A 16,613-nucleotide genomic window follows, 5' to 3' on the forward strand; every position below is an offset into this window, starting at 1 on the left:
GGTGCTGAATCCCCACCCTGTGTTCAGGAACAGTCTTTGGAGGGTTGAAAACAGCAGCCCATACGTCTTGGATGAGTGGACGGATGTGCAGAAATAATGGCTTACACATGTCTGTATGGTAAGACACAAGCTGAGGTTGCTGATGACCTTTTCTAGAAGCCAGAGAGGTCCCCTCTTTCCTGGAAAAAGGAATGAAACTGGAGAGCTACTTCTCTTGACATACTTAAATACAACATTTCAGCATGTACAGTTTTAGGATTTGAAAACCAAATAGTGCTTTGCTGCCTGCATAGGTCTTATTATAACAAGCCTAGCTCCTAAAGTGTTGCCAGTTTTGTTAAGTTACTAATTATGCAGCAAGATATCATTCCCAGGTAGGTTGGAAGCTGTGTTCTCCTTAGTCACTCTATTTCCAAAAGTAATACACAAAACTAGAACATACTCTGGGATTTCTATTTTGGCTTATCATTTACAGTTTGATGTCAAGACTACTGATGATCATATCTGTTGCCTCAATAGATCTGTCCTCAAGAGAAAATAATACAGACTTAGGAACCAGAACTTTCATAAAGTTATATACACGCGCGCGCGCGCACACACACACACACACACGCATATGATCTATACAAGCGTATTCTTTTATTGATAAATAAACTGAGACCAGGAGAGGATAATGAATACACAAGGTCTCCCAGTTCACACAAGAACAATTGGAAGCACACACTTCCGCTGATACCACACGGACTCGATATAGTTAGCAACCTCCTTGTGGTTAGAGATGACGGAATCCACCAGAATTGCTACAGAACACAAAATCTGGGGCAGAAACTCCACTTTTCCAAAGGGTATTTACTAATCCATCCTCTCTTCTCTGTTTTGAATCTCCTCTGAATTCAATACAAGCCTTTTAGAATTCTGCTATTAAAAAACAAACAACAAACGCTTGGGGCGCCTGGGTGGCTCAGCCGACTTTGGCTCAAGTCATGATCTCACAGTTTGTGAGTTGGAGCCCCACGTCGGGCTCTGTGCTGACAGCTCAGAGCCTGGAGCCTGCTTCAGATTCTTTGTCTCATTCCCTCTCTGCCCCTCCCCGACTTGTGCTGTCTCTCTCTTGTCTCTCAAAAATAAGTAGATGTAAAAAAAAAAATGAAGAAAAACAACCCCTCTACATCTAAAGGCACGTGATTTGTTCCTCATTTCTCCCCTTCAAAAGTAGCTTCTTATCTATCATGGGATCCAGTTTTCAGTTTATCAGTTCATCAGCCTAGCGGCCCCTATTTGAATAGGAAGTTGTGTTGGATGAGAAATGTCAAGCCCTAAGAAATGTTCTGTTATGAACTGTTAACTCCAGTTAACGGGAGCTAAAAGCAAGTGGTCTGGGAACCACCAGGTCCCCGCCCCACCCCAGCCCCGAACGTTGCATTTGAACTGGATCTGTAGGATCTTCCCACTCAAGTTGAGAACTCAAAGAAGGGGAGCCACTTGAAGATTTCCATGCTTCTGCAAAGCCCTGAAGTGGGTTTTTTTTTCATGTTTTAGTTTTATTTTTGAGAGAGAGAGAGACGGAGTGTGAGTGGGGGAGGAGCAGAGAGAAGGAGACACAGAATCGGAAACAGGCTCCAGGCTCCTAGCTCTCAGCACAGAGCCCGGTGTAGGGCTCAAACTCATGAACTGTGAGATCATGACCTGAGTGGAAGTCGGATGCTTAACTGACTGAGCCACCCAAGCACCCCAGCACTGAAGTGTTTTAAGTGGAAGCCCCTGAAATATTTTCTGAGTCTCCCAAGTGGCTGTATGGGGCTGCACTATCTCTGCCTCGCTTCCCTTTGAAGCTCGAGCTCTGGTCTTCATAGATCACACACACGGGGGTGCAGGAAAGGCAGGTAAAAAGTGTGGGGGCTCTCAGGGCTGACTGTCAATGTAGGGAGCCGTCTCTGCCTTTCTCTAGATTACACCTCTGTGTGTGGTTATTGTTCTGCCTGGTTTGCTGCCTCATCCCCTTCTGCGTGTCATAATAAGCCACAAGTCTTATATTTACAAGCTGTCTTCCCTTGATTACATCCTTCTCACGTTGGCTGCTTCTTGGAGATGTAGCAACAGGCGTCTTCATCTAGTTCATCGCCTTTTTTTAGATAAAAAAATTTTTTTAATGTTTAGTTTTGAGAGAAAGAGAGAGACCGAACATGAGCGGGGGAGGGGCAGAGAGAGTGAGACACAGAATCTGAAGCAGGCTCCAGGCTCCAAGCTGTCAGCACAGAGCCCAATGCGGAGCTCAAACTAGTGAACTTCAAGATCATGACTTGAGCTGCAGTCAGACACTTAACCGATGGAGCCACCCAAGGCGTCCCCATTGCTTTTCAATCTTAGCTGTACATCAGAATCACCTTAAAAATTTTTTAAAGTTTATTTATTTATCATGAGAGATAGAGAGAGAGCTGGGAGGGACACAGAGAGAATTCCAAGCAGGCTTTGCATTGATTGTCAGCATAGAGCCAGATGCCAGGCTTGAATTCACGAACTGTGAGATCATGACCTGAGCTGAAATCAAGAGTTGGGCACTCGGGGCGCCTGGGTGGCTCAGTCCGTTGAGCGTCTGGCTTCAGCTCAAGTCATGATCTCACAGGTCATGGGTTTGAGCTCCACGTCGGGCTCTGTGCTGACAGCTAGCTCAGAGCCTGGAGCCTGCTTTGGATTCTGTGTCTCCCTCTTTCTCTGACCCTCCCCTGCTCATGCTGTCTGTCTCTCTGTCTGTCTCTCTCAGAAATAAATAAAACATTAAAAAAAAAAGTCAGGCACTTAACGGATAGAGCCACCCAAGTTCCCCGAACAAAGAAGGTGCTTTTAAAAAATGCCAGCACTCAGGCTTTGTCCCTGGAGAATTCTTAGGAAGGGCTGCTCCCTGGGTGACTCTGATCAGGGCTTAGGAACCACTGGTGTGGCCATCAGACTCTCTCTAATCCCACTGTGAGGTCTTACTGGAATTTCTCTGCAGATAACTCTTCCCACTCATAAGCCATAGGTTCTTCCAAACCCCCTTCTTCAAGATCATTCTGATCTAGGATCTGGACTTCATTTTTCTTTTCATAACCTGTAGTCATCTGTTCCCAGACAGCGCCTACCCTGGCCCTAGCTCTGTTGGGTTGGGTTCCTCTCCATTGGAAGACATCAAGAAATTCATAGAGATACAGATCCGAAAGACAGATCCACATGTTTTGATTAATTTCGCTACATAACGCCCAGCGTCAAGCTCCACACATGCTCCGTAGAAGATCATGACTAACCCAAGACCCTGAATAACCCACTTGTGGGATTTCCGGATAACTGTGTTCCCTTGCAGTCAAACTTGGGTCACTGTATAGCTTCCTATATTTTGTGATTCAGAGGAATGGAAAAGATGGTAAAAGGAGATGCCTGTGTGAGGTTTTCTGTTTGTTCTGCGTCTTTTATCAAACAGATTGATAGAGAGATAGGGCTTTAGAACAAAAGAATTTGGGGGATGAGTAAAAGCATGGTGGCCTCCCCAATCCGAGGGGCTCAAAACCAGCTGCGGTCAAAGACCACAGTTAGAAACCCTCGTTAGGAATGAACCATCCCAGGGGCACCTGGGTGGCTCAGTCAGTTAAGTATCCGACTCTTGATTTCAGCCCAGGTCATGATCTCACGGTTCGTGAGATCAAACCCTACATGGGGCTCTTCGCTGGTAGCTCGGAACCTGCTTGGGATTCTCTCTCTCTGCCCCTCCCCTGCGTGTGCTCTCTCTCTCTCTCTCTCTCTCCACAAAATAAATAAACATAAAAAATATATAAAGGGATGAACTGTTCCAGATGTTGTACGAGCCGTGCCCAAGTCAGGAGCCAGTAACGCTGTGGGTGACTTTCTAAGCAGCAGGGGTCACTTTGGTGCTGCAAACGGAAACCAGGCCAGTGGCACAAAGAAGGCTTTGTGCGGGTCAGACAGAGGGAGAGCCCAGTGCTTTTGGAGGAATGGACCTTCCGGTCTCTTCCTGCTACACCTTATCAACCTCAGGATGAGGAGGGGTGAGTCACAGGTGTTCACTCATCCAAGCAACACCACGAGGCACCTTCCAACCCGCTGGGCACTTTCTAGCCAACTTCTCTCTGGCTTCTGCTCTGGAGTCTCCAATGAACGCTTCTGCAGAGGTCACTGGTGTACACTCACTCTCTTTTTTAAGTGTATTTATTTTGAGAAAGAGAGAGCATGCGAGCAAGGGAGGGGCAAAGAGAGAGGGAGAGAGAATTTCAAGCAGGCTCTGCGTTATCAGCTCAGAGCCCTCCACGGGGCTTGAACCCCCAAACCTCGAGATCATGACCTGAGACGAAATCCAGAGGCAGACCCTTAACCATCTGAGCCACCAGACGCCCCTTGACAGGGATAAACTCTTTTTTTTTTTTTTAATATCTTATTTATTTCTGAGAGAGAGAGAGAGACAGCATGAGCAAGGGAGGGTAAGAGAGAGAAAGAGAGACACACAGGATCTGAAGCAGGCTCCAGGCTCTGAGCTGTCAGCACAGAGCCCAACACGGCTTGAACCCGCGAACTGTGAGATCATGACCTGAGCCGAAGTCGGACCCTCAACCGACTGATCCACCCAGGCGCCCCCATGACAGGGATAAACTCTTTTTTTTTTTTTAATATCTTATTTATTTCTGAGAGAGAGAGAGAGAGAGACAGCGTGAGCAAGGGAAGGTCAGAGAGAGAGGGAGACACAGGATCTGAAACAGGCTCCAGGCTCTGAGCTGTCAGCACAGAGCCCAACACGGCTTGAACCCGCGAACTGTGAGATCATGACCTGAGCTGAAGTCGGACCCTCAACCGACCGATCCACCCAGGCGCCCCGATGACAGGGATAAACTCTTGAGCTGCCAGTCCTTTTATGGTGTCTGGGGAGGGTCAGAGCCCGCCACTCCCAGCCGACTGCCCTCCCAGACTCGGGCCCCTCCCAGGGCGTCCCTGTCACCGCCAGGGCACAGACCGCTCACCACCTGTGGGCAGGGACCTTCGTCACCACACCCCCGCCTACGGGTCGTTGAGGAACAAGTGTTGACCCCGGGGGGTCTCCTGTATGGCACTGCCTACCCGGTGTCGCTGTAATCACGTGTTCCCTAAAGCATCAGTCTCCTGACAGTGACGATAAAGTGTGTATCCGCTCTTTGGTTCTGCAAAGCATCTGAGCTAATTGCTCATGGCCCTGACGCTCATTTACTCCTGGGGCGAATATCCTGTAAAGGAGGCCAATCTTGCCTGTAACCCGCGCCCTCCTGCCTCCTCTTGGGGGACGGAGCGTTCACCCTCTCCCAGTGAAACCTGGGCACAGCCGACTTGCACAGCCGCCGCGCCGTTCTTCCTGCCCGTGCTGGGCAGTTGCATGTCCCGCTTAGAAGCCTTACCAGCAGGACAGCCATGGGCCTGGCCTTCTAGCGCTCTGTCCATTTGGTCACACTTCTCTTTTTATAGCCCTGCCCTCGTTAGCGGGTAGGTTAAGTATCGTCCAAGAGACAACTGCAGTGTTTCTTTTTTTTTTTCTTTTTTCTTTTTTTTTAATTTTTGAGAGAGGGATAGAGACAGCATGAGCAGGGGAGGGTCAGAGAGCGAGGGAGTTACAGAATCCGAAGACAAGCTCCAGGCTCTGAGCTGGCTGTCAGCACAGAGCCCGACGCGGGGCTCGAACCCACCAACCGTGAGATCATGCCCTGAGCCGAAGTCGGACGCTTAACTGACTGAGCCACCCAGGCGCCCCTGCAGTATTTCTTGAAGACAAGACTGTGCACCTTGCGGAGGTCAGCCACGCAGCCGTTGGGGAAGATAATTGGGGCTCAAGGACGTCAGGGCAAATAAAGTGTGTTCCCAGCAGAGCCCATCCATTCTCCTCGAACGAGTTTGCCAGCTCTAGTTTCCCCTCTGACCCAGGCATCTGCGCTGTCTCCTTACCTTTCTGTAGGTCGCGGGTCCTGGATCCGATCCCAGGGGAGCTGCGGGGCTATTGTGTGGCTTTCCCAACACGGGCGAGGGGGGGCACTCGAGTGGGAGTTTTCTCCTCTGACTTGGAGATGGACGTTCTTATCAGGGTGGTGAATGTAGCCTGCTCCCACTGACACACTTTGTTCAGACAGAGTCTCAGTGTGTAGCCGAATAGCAGGGAGGTTAGATGTGGGTGGTCCGGGCGGGGCACTGGGGGCTCTGGAACCCCAGGAATCCTACATAGCATGCGGGGTTTATAATAGAGTCACTCAGAGCCTCTCAAAGACCCTGTTTTCAGGAGGGAACAGAGGGAACAGAGCAGGCTTTGTGGAGCTCCAGGCTGGGGTGCTGACGTCACTGGACCCCTCCCCGCAGGGGGCTGCTGACTGTCATCGTGGGCACGGACCATCACTCTTGAACTTGCCTGCTCCGAGAGTCCCACACCAGAGGGCCACCGCGGTGGGCAGGCGAGGGGCCCCCCGATTGATCTGTGGACCCGATAAACTTGCACTCCTCTTGGGGCTTCAGACCTGACCGTGAGGGCACCAGGAAGTGTTAGAAGGGAGGACCGATAGTTTCCTCTCTCTGGTTCCCACTCATCTCCTGTCCTTCCTCTTTATCTTCTTCTTCCTCTCTCTGTATTCCTTTGTCTGCCTAAGAGTGCCCAGAGGCATGGCTTGTTGGATCTCTTCCGTGGTGGCCCTGCTAAGGGGCTCTGGGTTTTCTGCCTGGACCCCAGATCTCTTGCATTGGCACAGCTCGGATAATGGCAAAGTGCCATTTCACTTTCCTGGTTCAAATGGCGTCACCGCCCATTCATACAGCGGCTCACAGGTTTCCTGGGGCTCCCACGCCGAACGGTCCTTGGAGAGAACTAGGCGGGTTCATCTTGTAAGGCCAATTCTTGCTGGCCACATGCTTCTGTCGACTAGGAGTTGGTGACAGTCTGAGGAAGAGAAACGGGGCGGAAAAGATGACAAGCGACCTTGGAGATACTGCTCTGGGTCCTATAGATCAGATGGAAGCAGAGAGCAGATTGTTTCCCGTGTTTCTGTATCTTCGAGACCCTTCCTCTGCTGCCGGATCCAGGATCAGACATGCTCTTCTTCTTTTTTAAATCTTTATTTATTTTGAGAGAGAGAGAGAGAGAGACAGAGTGTGAGTGGGAAGGGGCAGAGAGAGAGGGGACACAGAATAAGAAGCAGGCAGAATCTAGCTCAGAGCCCAACACGGGGCTTGAACCCATGAACCGTGAGATCATGACCAGAGCTGAATTCAGATGTCCAACCAACTGAGCCACCCGGGTGCCTCTCTTTTATTTTTTTAGGTTTATTTATTTATTTACTTATTTTGAGAAAGATACAGAGAGTGAGAGGGGGAGGGGTAGAGAAAGAAGGAAACAGAATCCCAAACAGGCTCCATGCTGTCCGCGCAGAGCCCATCTCGGAGCTTGAACTCATGAACCACGAGATCATGACCGGAGCCGAAATCAAGAGTTGCTCCCTTAACCGACTGAGCCCCGCCAGGCGCCCCCCAGACATGCGCTTTTAGCACAGCGTTATCTGCAGAAGATTGTGTGTGTGTGTGTGTGCGTGCGTGTGTGCGTGCAGAGGGGTGGTGGACAGGGGAGCCCCTCCTCCTGTGATCTCTCCCTCCCCCTAACTGTCCCCATTTCTCCCCAGGTCTGTGTGTGATGAGTGCAGCGTCCATCTACACGGTGAGGCACCCGGAATGGCATCTCAACTCTGACTACTCCTACGGCTTCGCCTACATCCTGGCCTGGGTGGCCTTCCCTCTGGCCCTCCTCAGCGGCGTCATCTACGTGATCTTGCGGAAACGCGAATGAGGCGCCCAGACGGTTGGTCTGAGGCACTGAGCGTACGTTGGGGGAAGGGAGGAAGGAAACCAGAAACCAGAAAAAAAAAAAAAAACAACAAAAAACCCAAGCCAAAACAAACAAAAAAAAAGAGCTAGCCAAAAAACCCAAACTCAAACCAAACCAAATAGAAAGAAGTTGAAGGGGGGGTTCGTGTTGACTGAAGATGTATATAATATCTATGGTTTATAAAACCTATTTATAACACTTTTTACATATATGTACATAGTATTGTTCGCTTTTTATGTTGACCATCAGCCTTGTGTTGAATCTTAAAGAAGTAGCTAAGGAGCTTTACATCCTAACCGTATAACCGAGCTCTGTTCTTTTGTTCTGTTTGTTGTTCTTTTTTGTTTGGCCCGGACGTAAAATAACTCCCATCTTGCCCCTTCCCTTTTATCTGAAAGAAGATACCTCCCTTCCACTCCACCTCATTCAGAAAACCAAAGCGTGGGTGGGAACCCCGACTGGCCAGAAGCCCTTACTTTGTGGGTGACCCGGTGCATGGCACAGAGGTCCCGCCCACACCTCCATGCGAAGCCATGGACAAAACCCCCAAACTGGAGCCCTCGGCAAAAACACGGCTTTGTGGCTTTGGAACACTTGCCCTTGACAGTGAGTGTCTCAGTCGCACGTCTAGGTGACGAGAAATCGGTGACAGCAAATCTATGAAATGGTGCTATGGATTTACCATTCCTTATTATCACTAATCGTCTAAACTACTCACTGGAAATTCAATTAACGGTTTTACGACATAAAGTAGAATGGAGACCTGAGTAATTCTGTGTCATATAAATGGTTTATAACTGCTTTTGTACCTAGCAAGGCTGCAGTTATTACAATAATAAATAAATAATACACACAGCCTTTATTGCTCCCACATTTTTCTTACGGTCGGAGCATCGGGACAAGCCCCTAGACCCCTCGGGACCGCGCATTCCCGGGACGCAGCTGGGTCTAGACTGTTCTCTGCCTCCAAGGACTGTCTGGCAATGACTTGTATTGGCCACCGACTGTACATGTATATACGGTGCCCTTCTGATGCTAAGACTCCAGACCTTCTTTTTTCTTTTTTTCTTTATCTCCTTTTTTTTCCTTTGCTTTTTCTGATTTTATACCAAGTGTGTGGACTAAGATGCATTCAAAATAAACATCAGAGTAACTCACCGATCTCTCCTGGGATTTTGTGGCGACCTCGGCGCGGGGGTGTGTGTGAGGGGGTGCGGAGGGAAGATCCTCAACAGAGAGCAAGGTTGAGGTCACGGTCTGGGTTTCTTAAGAGGCTACAGGAGCGCAGTCTGCCCTCCGCGAGCCTGTGCAGACATCTGCTCGCTGAGGAGGACCAAGAACTGCAGCTGAAACCAGCTATAAATGGACCGTAAGGGACTTGAGTGCTCATTTAGCTCAACCCTCCTTCCCTTCCTCATGCGCGGGTCTCTGAGGAACCGCATGGGGACCACGGAGGCATGTCACACCTTCTCCTAACATAAGCGGGATGTTGGCGGGAAAGGCACAGACCCTTAACTGTAAAAGGAGGGGGGTATGTTATAGTGGAAGGTAATATATTGGTGACTTGAGGCTGGGCTTCCAGATGAAATATTAGTTGTCACCAACGAAGTTCCTGCTGTGGTCCCAAGGGAGGGAAAGCACCGACCGTGTCCCCTAGCTCCGGGTTTCTGGGCTGTGTCTCACTCATAGACATGTTTACCCATTTATTGTACATTTGCGATACATCAAGCTGATGGTGCATTCTGTGTTTCCCCAGTTCTCATTGAGCATCTATGTGAAACTGGGCACCAGAGATCAAGAAAGGATCACATAGTTCTTAATCACAAAGGGTGATATTTTAGTGAGAGGCTCATGCAGACAACTATATTGTAATGAGGAACACGGAGATTCGGCACCGTAGGTTTGAACCTGCCCTTTGCCCCTTACCTGCTGAGGGAGGCTGGCCAGGTTACTACAACTCTAAGATCCCGTTTCCTCACCTGTAAGATGAAGCTGCCGAGGCCAAGTTTATGGGACTGTAGAGAGTAACAAGAGCTAAAATGTATAACGTGCTTAGTATAGTGACAGGTAATTAGCAAATCAGGGATTATCACAGATGTGACGACTGAGGTGTGCTGAGGTATGGATTGTTCTGATTCTCAATATCAGGCCCAATGTGAGAATCTCCCATGCGGGGGTCCACCCCAAAGGTTTGGATTCCTTCTGTCTGTGGTGGCCCCCACCCTGCCTTGATGGATTTAAAGGACTCCTCTGGTGGTTACAGCGCACAGTAGGGGATGCTAAGTTGGGAGCTAGTCAAGTGCTTTTCTGACTTCAGTGTGCTAGCAAATCACCTGGGAATCTTATCAAATGCAGATTCATGCTCTTTTATCTTTGAACCTCTGTGATAGGAGGGCTTCCCCCTTTCTAGATTTTCAGTAGTGACCAGCCAACTCTGCTTGTGACTTGGATAGGATGGCTCAGATGGTACAGATGGACACCAGGTGCCTGGGGGACATAGGTGATTAGGAAAACTGGGAACTTCACTTTCACCAGCTTGTATTTTGAAACTTGCTTTTATGATATTTATCTAAAAACCAAAAACAGGGGTGCCTGGGTGGCTCAGTTGGTTGGGCGTCTGACTTCAGCTCAGGTCATGATCTCACCGTTCGTGGGTTCGAGCCCCGCTTCGGGCTCTGTGCTGACAGCTCAGAGCCTAGAGCCTGTTTCAGTTTCTGTGTCTCCCTCTCTCTCTGATCCTCCCTTGCTCATGCTGTTTCTCTCTCTCAGAAATAAATAAAACATTAAAAAAATAAATAAAAACCAAAAATGGATATAGGTGAGATTAAAGAAGAAAACCAAATCTTCCCATCTAGGTAACATTTTGGGCATTAAAAAAAGTAATATATATCGAGGATCATAATATCCTAAAGACATCTGGAGGGGAAAACAACATGGGAAAGTCTCTTTTCCACCTCCCCATAGTCCCTTGCCAAAGGTAATGTAAGGCATAGCTTATGATGTCTTCCAGGAAAAAAGGCAATGCAAACATATATACACCCATCCATTTATTTAAAAAGTGCACATCAAAGGGCACCTGGGTGGCTCAGTCGGTTGAGCATCCGACTTCAGCTCAGGTCATGATCTCATGGTTCACAAGTGAGTTTGAGCCCCGGTGCTGGCTCTGTGCTGACTGCTCAGAGCCCAGAGTCTGCTTCAGATTCTGTGTCTCCCTCTCTCTCTCTGGCCCTCCCCTGCTCACACTCTGTCTTTCTCTCTCTCTTATAAAAGTAAATAAGCATTAAAACTTTTTAAGAAATAAATAAAAAATGTACCTCAGAGGGATCAAACTCCTCACACTGTTTGGTACCATGCTGTTCTTTTCATTTAGTGATATAAATTGGAGAGCTTTCTACATCAGCATATACCTCATTCTTTTCAATGAGCTCAGGATTTCTTGCAAAATTCGGTGTAGTGTATGCAAACCTTACTAAGCCCTAGCTCAAAGCTTTTTGCCTGGGTGGAGACACATTCACAAAACAGGTAGCTTCTACTCACTTTCCAAGGGACAGACCTCCTCTGCCCCATGAAGTGAAGGTCAGGCCTCAAGGTGCTCCAAAGAATGATGGCGGTGCTGGGAGAAGGCGACCGGGAAGAGACTCAAGACCCAGGCTAAACTGCAGACCACTGGTTTGCAGAGAGAACAAGGGAATATTACAGGTAGGAGGAAGCCTCCTGGGGGCGGAGCAAATAATCAAAGTCTGACTTCAGAAACAATACCTTCAAAGGAGTTGAAATTTGACCAGATTAATTTGTAGACCAATTGATGATCCAATGCATTGTTGGAAACAATAGAGAAGCCAGCAGGAAGTGGATGGAGTCTAACAATGGGATGTGGTCTGAGAAAGAGAGAAAGAGAGCCCTACTGAATCCCCTGTGACAGTATTCCGAAGCTGTCCCTACCACCCATCCCATCCCCAACAACAAAGAATAACATCAGAGGCTGAACACTGTGGGGAGGAAAGAGACCTCACTAAAATAATCCAGTCAGTTGCTAAATGCAAGCATACCTTGCTTCACTGTGTTCCTGTGCTCTGTGGATCTTGCATTTTTTACAAATTGAAGGTTGGCGGCGCCTGCATTGAGCAAGTCTCCCGATGCCATTTTCCCCAACAGCATTTGGTCACTTTGTGTCTCTGTGTCACATTTTGGTAATTTTTGCAATATGTCAGTCTTTTTCAATATTATTTTTGTTAACGGCAATCTGTGGCCCCGTGATTATGACTTGCTAAAATCTCAGGTGAAAGCATTTTTTTTGCACTAAATTATTTTTAAAGTATATACATTAGCTTTTTCACACTAGCTATGTATATACATCAGCTTTCAATGCACACTTAGTAGACTCTAGTACAGCGTAAACACAATTTTCGTATGCACAGGGAAACCAAAAAGACCATTTGACTTGTTTGATTGTGGTATTTGGTTTATTGTGGTGGTCTGGAATGGAATCCGCCCTATCTCTGAAGTGTGGCTCTAGTTAAACAAATGAACAACAACAAACTTCGGAGTAGAGGATCATATCCAGAGTTCCTGCAATATATTACCTAAAATATCTAGTTTCCAGCAACAGCAAAACTATGAGGTTTGCAAAGAAACAGGGAAGTGTGAGCCACACACCAGGAAAAAACAGGGAAACTATCTATGAGAGGGACCAGAGGTCAGATTTATCAGAAAAGGACTTTACAGCCGCCATTGTAAACCTGTTCATACAACTAAAGGAAACCATGATTACAGAAATAATTGAAGGTATAATAACGTTTCATCAAATAAAGAATACTAATAAAGAGATGGAATTTATGAAAAAGACCCAAATAGAAATTATGTTGTTGAAAAGTTACAACAAGGCAAAAATCGTGACATCTCAATAGGCTCAGAAAAAGCGTTGACAAAATCCAACATTCTTTAAAAAAAGTTTTTTAATGTTTATTTGTTTTTGAGAGAAGGAGAGAGAGGGATACAGCACGAGTAGGGGAGGGCCAGAGAGAGAAGAAGACATGGAATCCGAAGGAAGCTCCAGGCTCCTAGCTGTCAGCACAGAACCTGATGCCGGACTCCAGCTCGGAGCTGTGAGATCATGACCTGAGCCTAAGTCAGACACTTAACTGACTGAGCCACCTAGGTTCCCTGACACTCTTTTATGACAAAAATAGCCAACAGACTAGGAATAAAAGAGAATATCCACAACCTAATGAAGTCTACCTATAAAAAAAACCTGCACCTAACATCATATGTATTAGTAAAATAATGAATGCTTTCCCTCTAAAATCAGGAATGAGGAGGGGCATCTGGGTGGCTCAGTCGGTTAAGCGACTGACTTTGGCTCAGGTCATGATCTCACGGTTTGTGGATTCAAGCCCCGCATGGGGCTCTGTGCTGACAGCTCAGAGCCTGGAGCCTGCTTCAGATTCTGTGTCTCCCTCTCTCTCTGACTTTCCCCTGCTCACGCTGCGCTCTCTCTCTCTCTCAGAAAGAAATAAAACATTAAAAAAATTTTTAAATAAAATAAAATCCGGACGAGACAAGTGTGTCTATCTTTTTAACATTAACTCTGAGGTTCCAGCTAGGACAATTAGGCAAATTAGATTAAACAAATAGAAGTCATTGAGATTAAAATGGAAGACTGAAACTATCTCTATTCACAGATAAATGAACTTGTACATAGAAAGTTCTAAGCAATCCAATAAAAACTCTTAGAACTAATAAATGAATTCAGCAGAGGCAGGGCACAATCTGAACATACAAAAATCAATTGTATTTTTATATTTTCAATGAACAATTAAAAATGAAATTAAAAAGTAATTCTATTTAGAATAGCAGGCAAAAAGAAAAAATACTTGGGAATAAATTTAACCAAAAAAGTGCAAAACTTATACTGTGAAAATTATAGAATTTTGATGAAGACATTAAAGAAAATCAAAATAATTGGAAAGATATCCTATGTTCATGGATTGGAAATTTTAACCTTGTTAAGAAGGAAATGCCCCTAAATTATTCTGGAGATTCAAGGCAATTTCCATCAGAATCCCAGCTGCCTTCTTTATAGAAATTCATGAGCTCTTTCTAAAATCAAATGGAATGGTAATAGATCCAAAAGAGCCAACACAGTCTTGCAAAGGAACAAAGTAGAGGACTCTCATTTCTGGATTTCAAAGCTTACTACACAAAGCAATGGTAATCAAGGTGGTGCAGTACTGGCCCAACAACAGACATATACATGAGTGGAATAGGGTTGAAAGTATAGATACCGTACTACCGGGAGCCGCACCGGCCTCTCTGGATGGCCATCACAGCAAGGAAGTGGCAATGTTTGCAACTCCTGCCATGAGAAATGAAAACTGGTATTTCCTTTTGCTACTATTGGCTCATGTTGGATATAAGCCTGCTGGTATTGACCAGGCCTCACAATATTCCATATCAGACCCATATTCTGAATACAGATACCTCATAAGGAAAAGCATATTCCTGCCTTTACAAAAGAGATTTTAGATGAAAGCTCTATGGGTGATTGTCAAAAGGCTCTTCCTATGGGCCTTGCAGATCCGAGACTTAGGGGGTTAAGAACACAAGAATTACAATTGAGCCTGGTCTTGAGACCAAGGGCCTATTTTGGGGTTAAAAACAAAACATAGATAGTTACCACATAGATCTTTGCTAATTGGTGAAACATAACAGTCCCTTCCTCAAGGCCTACTTTCCACAAACACCCTCTCTTACACTGGCAGCTGGGATGAGAATAGATAAGAGTAGCTAAAACATAACCCAAGGGCAAAAGACTGACCCATTCAGGGCCCCCATGTTAGTCTCCACAAACAAACCAATTCAGAAACATTCATCCTCTTGAGAGCCAGACAAAATACTCCTAACTTATCTATACACAATTTGACCTATATGCTATCCTATTATTCACTAAGAACATTCTGTTATTTCCTTGGTCGGAATAATTCTACTATTGATATCACAAAAGGCTTCCCATTGTAAGAAATTCCTTTCTATGACGTCATCTTGTTGCTGAACCTTTAAATAAAGATACAAAAACCGACAGGACAGAGATGCCTGCCTGGTGATCAGAAAGAATCTCGGGGCTCTCTCACTTTCTCTCTCTCTCGCCGACACCGTCCATCCTTCAGGGACCCCTGGACCTGCCAGAGCTGGTTCGGCCTCCGCGCCATACCATATATCTATGATCATATATCATAAACCCGCATATATTTGATTGTATTCTATGATTGTAGAATATGATCAACTGGATTTTCACAAAGATGCTAAGAGCATCTAATGGGGGAAAATAGTCTTTTCAACAAATAGTGCTGGAATAACTAAATATCCACATGCAAAAAAAATTAAGTTGGACTTTTATTTAACAGTATATACAAAAATCAACTCAAAATGGATCAAAGACCCAAATTGAAAAGCTAAAACTATAAAACTCTTGAAAACTTAGGAGTAGTCTTTATGACCTTGGGTTTGGCAAAGAATCTTAGAAATAACACCAAAAGCATCAGCAACAAAAGAAAAAAATCAATACGTTGGACATCATCAAAATTAAAAGGTATTGTATTTCAAAGAACACCATCAAGAGAGTGAAAAGACAAATCACTAAATAGAAGAAAAGACTTGCAAATCATATATCTGATATGGAACCTATATCCAGAATATATTTGTAAAGAACCCTGTATTGAATAATAACAAAGACCGATAACCCAATTAAAGCAGCGGTGATGGATTTGAATAGACATTTGTCCAAGGAATAAATATAAATGGCAAGTAAACACCCTCCAAAATGCTCAGCATGATTGAGGAAATGTAAATCAAAACCAGAATGAGATACTATTTCATATTCACTAGCTTAGCTGGAATCAGAAAGTCCAATAATTGATTACACATGTTGGTGAGGATGTAGAGAATTGGTAGCCTCCATCCACTGATGGTGGGAATGTAAATGGTACAACAGGTTTGGAAGACATTGTCACCTCCTCAAAGGATAAAACATAGAGTTACCATATGATCTAGCAGTTTCTGTCCTGGGAATATACCTGAGAGACACGAACACACGAAACACAGAAACTTGTACATGGATGTTTATAGCGGTATTATTCATAACAGCCAAAAGGTGAAAACAACCCAAATGTCCATAGACTGAGGAATGCGTAAACAAAACATCATAGATCCCAATGCCAGAATACTCTGTGTCCATAAAAAGATAAGAAGTATTGCTATATGCTCAACATGGGTGAACCTTGGAAGCCTTATGTTAAATGAAAGAAGTCAGTTGCAAAAGGCTGCCTATCATAGAAGTCAACTTCTTTGAAAGTACAGAAAGGGGAACTCTACGGAGACAGAAAGTAGAATAGTGACGACTTAAGGCTGGGGAAAGGGGGCTGGGGATGTAGTGTTGTACAACTCACAAGTACCATGTTTCCTTTTGAGGTGATAAAAATGTAAAACTGACTGTCATAATGGCTACATAGCTTTTCACGGAAATGAATATACTAAACACCAATGAATCGTATACTTTAAATGGGTCCATTGTATACTACAATTATATTTCAATAAAGCTGTTAATAAAAAATGAAAAGAGACAGTTTCTGTTCCCACTGTTCCTAGTTCTCTCATTAAGTCTGTTCTTTCTGTTTGAAAAGTAATCTTCCTTTTATTTTTGTAGTTTTGGTTATTTTTTCTTTTATAGGGCAAGATTTTTTAAATTTTTTTA

General features: G+C 45.5%; 1 protein-coding gene across 3 annotated transcripts in view; it reads left to right on the forward strand.

Moving 5' to 3' along the window:
- The window catches only part of PMP22 (peripheral myelin protein 22), a 42,195-nt gene extending 33,174 nt beyond the window's left edge, over positions 1-9,021 (forward strand). For all 3 annotated transcript variants that reach the window (XM_077746841.1, XM_077746839.1, XM_077746840.1), the window contains exon 5: positions 7,662-9,021. In XM_077746841.1, coding sequence (XP_077602967.1) covers positions 7,662-7,825 — 164 coding nt within the window. In that variant the 3' untranslated portion in view covers positions 7,826-9,021. The remainder of the gene's footprint in view (positions 1-7,661) is intronic.
- Positions 9,022-16,613: the final 7,592 nt, after the last annotated feature.

The sequence above is a fragment of the Crocuta crocuta genome, unplaced genomic scaffold (genome assembly GCF_008692635.1).
Source record: "Crocuta crocuta isolate KB4526 unplaced genomic scaffold, BGI_CrCroc_1.0 scaffold139, whole genome shotgun sequence".
Lineage (NCBI taxonomy): Eukaryota > Metazoa > Chordata > Mammalia > Carnivora > Hyaenidae > Crocuta > Crocuta crocuta.